Source organism: Limulus polyphemus, unplaced genomic scaffold, assembly GCF_000517525.1.
Source record: "Limulus polyphemus unplaced genomic scaffold, Limulus_polyphemus-2.1.2 Scaffold431, whole genome shotgun sequence".
NCBI lineage: Eukaryota > Metazoa > Arthropoda > Merostomata > Xiphosura > Limulidae > Limulus > Limulus polyphemus.
This window is the reverse complement of record NW_013666041.1, coordinates 9,857-16,785: the sequence shown is the minus strand read 5'-3', so window position 1 is coordinate 16,785 and position 6,929 is coordinate 9,857. Positions and strand designations below refer to the sequence as shown.

General features: G+C 32.8%; 1 protein-coding gene across 1 annotated transcript in view; it reads right to left on the bottom strand.

The window, feature by feature from the left end:
- LOC106458225 (A disintegrin and metalloproteinase with thrombospondin motifs 6-like) overlaps nucleotides 1–6,929 on the bottom strand; it is a gene marked incomplete at its 5' end in the record, with an annotated part of 53,944 nt that overhangs the window by 44,635 nt on the left and 2,380 nt on the right. The window contains 3 exons of the mRNA XM_022384376.1: nucleotides 460–602; nucleotides 3,434–3,517; nucleotides 6,248–6,414. Coding sequence (XP_022240084.1) covers nucleotides 460–602; nucleotides 3,434–3,517; nucleotides 6,248–6,414 — 394 coding nt within the window. The remainder of the gene's footprint in view (nucleotides 1–459; nucleotides 603–3,433; nucleotides 3,518–6,247; nucleotides 6,415–6,929) is intronic.

Below are 6,929 nucleotides of genomic sequence, written 5' to 3'. Positions count from 1 at the left end.
CATAAATCACAGTGATTCGCACACTTTACTTACGGTGTCTACTGTTCGCGTGACTCAATTATCTCTATCTTCAGTCTATCAGCATATCCCGCTGGCTTTATTTTCCGGGGTTATATGCTAAGAAACACTCGGACATTCGCGGGGTTCCTCGATAAGTCATGATCCTTCTAGAAACTACAGCACGAATGCTCCCAGCGTCTCGTGACTTCCACTGTCGTAACAATACTTTAATTCCCACTGGAACTTGTTGACAACGTTTGTAAGTACAATGTGATAGTAAGTATTGATAATATGTTCTAGCAAAAGCTTTCAGCAGAACAAATATTTTCACTGAGAACTCACCATTGTTGATGTAGTACATGACGATAAAACTAATTTAAAATGAATGTAATATAACTATGCTAATTCAATATCAGAAACAAGAGAGATATATACATAACGTTCACGGGATATTTATACCTGGTGATTAAGATGGCGTTGTCATGATGGGCGATTCCTTCCTCTAGCTGCCTGTACGCCACTTCTCTAGTGTTAATTAACTTTTGCCAGTTGCAGAAACTCTCCAAAGTATCGCTTGCATGATGGGTAATATTGAGATCTGGCTGAAAAGGAAAGCCAATTAGCCAGGGTTAGAAGAAACGAATAACTGGACATATATTTTATAAATTCTTTGGTGTCTAGATGACGCTAAAAGTATGTAAATTATTTATTTGTTGTATAAGTCATGATCGAACTTTTACTTCTGAGGATGGTGGCGTAGAACAGTAAAAGATGTAGTTTTTTAGCACTGGGCCCTGTTTTTGATAAATTATTTAATGTGCAGCTATTTTAATGTTGCACTCCTTTTAACTGCATAAATTGTTTGTTTGTTTGGAATTAAGCACAAAGCTACACAATGGGCTATCTGTGCTCTGCCCACCACGGGTATCGAAAACCGGTTTCTAGCGTTGTAAGTCCGCAGACATATCACTGTGCCACTGATCTAGATCTAGAGACACGGTAATGACTTCAGCCAAATTAATTAAAAGGACGATATAACTATCGTGACACCATATATAGAATCGAACTTTTGTCCAAATCGGTGGTATTACTACAGTGTTTCAAATGCTAGAATAACACTATTATTATGTTTCTGAACAGATCTAAATACTCTAACATCACATTAAAAGAGAAATTTAATATTTGCTTGAGAGAAAATTAGCAGGCAAACAAGTATAAAATTCTGCTTGTTGTTGTTGAAGTAGCAAAGCAGTAAAAAAGGAGGACCAGAATGAAACGCGTTTCTACTGGAAGATGTAAGTTCAAGCTACGGTATAACAACTACAGGACATATAGTAATCTACTTTCTCTCCCCAGCCACTATATTAAAACTGATTACTTACAGGCCTAGAGGCATAGGGAAAATCTGAAATGAGGGAATGACGTAATGGTGCTTAAAAGCTGTATTTTTATTGATAGCTTTCCTTGACAGCTGGGGCTAGGATCCTACTTCAAATGGAATCTTATTATCAATTAATGTTAAAATAGCAATCATAAAAGCATAACATGCACAAGACCAGACAAGTTAGATTCAAGGGATCAGTCGTATAAGATATGATATTAAAGTAAGAGCTAAATTATATAAAAGGGAATCCTATAAAGATGTATTGTAAAGTGAGTAAGTTAGACAATAAAATATCGGGGAATATTGGTGCTCTTTTTTATTAGAATGGGAACTTTTTTTTATTGTAACTGGAACTAGCAGTAACATGAACTTAAAAATAGGGCCAGTCTTTCCCATGTAGGGAATATATGTTATTGAAGCATATGTTTAATTTGACAGAGTTGAAATATTCAAAAGTATGTAAAATTGTCTATAAAAAGTGAAGCCACCACATGTTTTCATTGGGTTTGATGTTATGTGTCCAATTTTTAGAATTGACATATATCTTAAACATGTAATTTTACTGAATATTTTATTGTCATGTATTTCTCAGCTAGAACAAACAGTAGTGTAAACTGTTATTATGCAGCTTGAAGAAGGTGAGTAACGTCTGTGCAGCTTTGCTTTCGAGCTCTTTAAAATTATGCTATGTTTGTATAAGGAACTAAGTTGTTTAGGGACATGATTCTTCTGTTAGGGGATTCTCATATAATCAGTTTTATCCAATTTCCCTCAATTAGAACCAATGGTGGAAGATTTGTAGCATGTGAGTGGAAGCCATGTTCGATTAAGGGGGTTTTTACTAGGTAATGTTCATAGGTACTTGACCATTTAATTGTTTTCATACCTTGTATACAAATCTTCTCATAGACTAAAGGTTGCGTTTCTATCGCGTATTTTCAATTTGAGGGAAAATATTACCAGGGCTAAGCTGTGGGATCCCCGTTGTCCTCTTTTTGTATGAAAGGTTTATGCATGATTTTGAATTCCGGACTTTAAATACAGCTTCATTTAAACCAGCTGTTGCGATTAAGATAAGTGGATGACACGTTTCTTTTGTGTCGGCATGGTAGTGATACGTTACTGAAATAATCACAAACAGTGGCCATATAAATCCGTCCCTCTATCATATTAAATGCGAAGGATAGTAACATAAAGGCAAAATTACAAAGAACTAATTTGTTGCAGAATGTTGCTTACAAAGTGTAAGCTGTTTACATGTGTCACTAAGTCCTTTTCTTGTTTCATGAGTTTTAATTTAGTTGTGATATTTTCATTGTTTTGTCTACTAATATATTTGTTGCCTTAATTCTTGATCATTATGACTTTATATTTGTTTCATTAGTTGGTTGCTCGGGACTCATTCTTATAATAAATTTTTGAAATAATATTTTTCAAACTACGATAACTACGAATACATCATATGATAAAAATCCTGTAACCCGAGCGCTTGCGAAAGGTCCACCTTTCGAAAGCGCTCGGTTTACAGGGTTTTTATCATTTTATATTCAGACTACTTGAATCTACGCGTTTTTCTGAAATCGTGTACGAACACATGAAATAGTACTTAAGCTTTCAGGTGTTCTTTAAATCTCAAAGCACTATGTTTAGCAGTTTCATGATTGAACAACCTACTTTGTACAGTATTCATTATTTCTTTTGGATTAATTATCTCAATACATATTAACTTTTATGTTATAAAACTTACAATGAAACAGTGGATAAATTTGTACTTAAACATGATGTATAAGTAAATTTAAGAATAAAGTCTTGGTAACAAAACTATCACATTTATAGAATATTCCCATAAATATCCTCTTGCCTGTCGCTAGAAATCAGCAGGTATTATATTTAGTAACACGAAAGCTGGATTTTCTATAATTTTAAGAGAAACTTGCAACACTTTTTAAGTATTTCCATGAAACTACAGCTAACGTGAGATAGGTAAAGTTTAGTTAAGATCAAAAGGGGAGTGAGAATATATTAATTATAGTTTCTAGTTCAGCTTACCTGCTTCTCTGTAAGGAGCACTAATCGAGTGACGACCACGTCAATTGCATTTCCTATTGATTGTTCACCGTATAACTTGGATACCTGGAAATCGCAAAGTGAGGAAAGATATTTACACGTTGAAAATTAAAATGAGTCATGTCTTGTTCTTTCAAAGATTAGTAATTTATTGCAACAGAAGCTAGCAGCAACAGGAACAAAAGAGGAAGGGTTATGTTTGCTCCAGTTTTATCTTGTTTAACTTAATCATTTTAATAACGCATCGTTACATACTTGGCCTGGTTAGGGTGTTCGACTCGCAATCTGCGGGTGCGAATCCCCGTCCCACCAAATTATGCTCGCCCCTTTCAGCCGTTAGGGCGTTATAATATAATAGTCAATTCCACTATTCGTTGATAAAAGTGTAGCTCAGGAGTTGGCGGTGGGTTGTGTTGGCTAGCTGCCTTCTATCTAATCTATCACTGTAGAGTTAGGGACGGTTAGCGCAGACAGCTTTGCGCGAAATCAAGCACAAATCAGTTACATATTTATACATTTTTATATAACTTGGCTCTTTTTTTTTTTAGCTTACGTGCAGAGCTTGCATTTTCTGTAAATTTGCATTTTTTGTAGATACCATTTTTTTATATGGCTGGCCCCTTTATTCTAACTTGGCTGTTTTGTTACACGCAAAATATTCTGATCAGGTATCATTACTTTTTGTTTTAAGTCATAATTTTCTACAACACAAAGTTTGATTTTCATAACATATATTAGTTGTTTACATAAAACTTGTTTTTAGGAAATTATGGAATTCTTTTATAAGCTGATCCAAAGGGTGAAAAGTCATTTAATTGATTTTACTTTATGTATTTAAATGTTTAATGCTTTTACTGTAAGTTAATCAAAGAAGTAGGAAAAATTAAAGGAAGTGTTTAATAAATAGCTGTTAACTTTTTAACAGTATTTTAACTACAAGGCGTTGAAGTGAAAACAGGCTTTGGCATCATATTAGTTATTTCAATACATCCCAATATTTGAAAACCAGTCGCATTTCCTAGTTTGTATTGACCTGTATAAGATGTGCTCATATAGTAAGTATTCGTTTGGCTTATTATGTTTTGTCTTTTCAACAAGAAGAAAAAGACCACTAGTTTACACTTTTCGACTAAATTTCTCTTAAGCTATAGGAGATATTAAGTTACTCTTTGTTATGTGATGTTGATGTGTTTGATTAATCCAGAAATATGAGAATAGTGACACTACAACATTTAGAACTGTTGTAGCAATACCTCAGATTTAACCAGAATTTCGATGATTGTTCTTGTGATAATTATATCTCTAAAAAAAACAAATATTTGAGACAAGCGCTGGATACAGTTCTTGAATTCTTATTTATTTTTCTGGCCAGGGTTATTCTAAAATATTCTGTATCATTCACGCATATCATAGTTTCATTCAACATCGTATTATTTTTCTTCTCACCACTCTCTTCGCACATATTTTTGTTCTGGTGGCACGAGAGAAATGAATTCAATAATTTTATTCAATCACATTTCATGGCCAAATATCTTATACTAAGAAATACCGTCAAATCACATAATTGTTAATTCAAAGTTGGACCTGTTGTGAGTGCTTTAGGTAATCTGGTCGTGCATACAGTGTAATTAGGTAACGTGGTCGTGTGTATTTAGACTCTGGAGCTTTCTAATCTTATTGATCCACTCTTTATGACTTAAGCCAAGGGCCAATGATTTTTAAAACGAAACATTTGTTTTATAATGTACATGTTACTATAGCTCGTGTGAATTTTTGTTTATTATATATAAAATATCAAAACCGCAATTGTTCAACGCTTTCTTTTTTAAGCTTCTCACAATTCCGTTCACTTAAGTCACTTTAATGACGATAATATATCCCTGCCAGAATCTCACCGTTAATCGACGTTGGTATTCTTCATTCAGTTAATATTACCTTGTACGTAATTATTCTTTTATTGATTACTCTTCTTATATATATAACTGTTTCCAACAAACGGTAAAAGGCAATACTGAAATTATTTATTTTCATTGACTGGAATATTTCAGCATGCGATATGTTAAAAAGTTACTACTTTTCTCAAATTTGTTTGATAGAAATTGTAAATATTTAAGTAACGAAACACTTTCAAATAAATATGCTTAATGACATTTGAAGGCAGTATTCTCTATGCCTTCGTTAACATGCTATAACTAAATATTTTTTCCCCTTTCTTTAACTACCTATTAAGATAAGCTGTGAAAAATCTATAACCTTGTCCCTTAAAGTATATAACAGAATTCAGTACTATAGTTATACATTTAAATCAACATTTCTCTGAAACCTCGATTTTTCTTAAATGACTTCATACTTCGAACGAATGAATAGCACACCAGTTTTTCTTGCAAAATGACCCAGGATCGAATCCTTGCCCCACTAGCATATAGTATTTCTCTCTTAACTTGTCTACTGAAGTAGTAGATTAGTAGTCGAAAGGAAAGATATAAATTGGATATTAATCTGTACCATCTAATAAAAATAGTAACTAATGGATAATTAGACATAAGTAAGCGTATAGGCTAATAATCATGGTTGATATCCGCAAGTACTAAAAGTTTGCTACTTATACCGGAAATTCATTAAACAATAATTAAATAAAATTATACAATGATTTTTAGATTTTATAAAAAACATATTGATTCTGTTTAATGTCAAAGATACTGACGCTGTCAAGGGGTTATTAGGTTGAAGCTAAAATTCTGAATTGAAGCAAAATTAGATTCAATCTTAAAAAGTAGCAACCTGGACCACACTTACGATGTTCATAATAGTTAGAATGTACGGTTCGATCTCCTTTTCTCCATAATAGCTGAACATTTTATCGTCCGCTACAACCAACGTTTCAACATACCGTTGTACACTAGTGGACAGTACCTCCCTCCTGAGTCTCTTGCGTCTAGTCCAAAGTTGTTTCACATTTCCTTCTACAATATTAAAAGTACGTATATATATATAATACGCTTATCAATTTATTTAACCAATACATTGCTTTAAAAATTAAAATCTTCTGAAAAAAATGACACTCGAATATAGATATATGGTTAAATTAAAGGAAGAACTTTTAACAGGAAAATTAATGTTTTATTTATAACTCGCAACAAAACAATCATTCACTCAAAGTTATAAATATAACTTTATCATCCCTAGAAAATGAATCACAATTTGAAGATACAACCAACGATTTAGAAAATGAAATTATTTTTATTGTGTTATACAATATATTTCTTACCTTTCACATACCATCCAAAACATTTGGTTAGAAACAATTAAAAGAACATAACACAGATTTCGATGTGAAAGTTTCCTTCCTAACAGGAAGAACCAAATCACATTATTATTCGATGACGAGGAACCCACTTTGAGACTAATAATGGCTGGGAGACGGTACTTAAAAGTGGGGTAATGAAAGTAAAAACTTTTAATATAAAGTTTAACATGA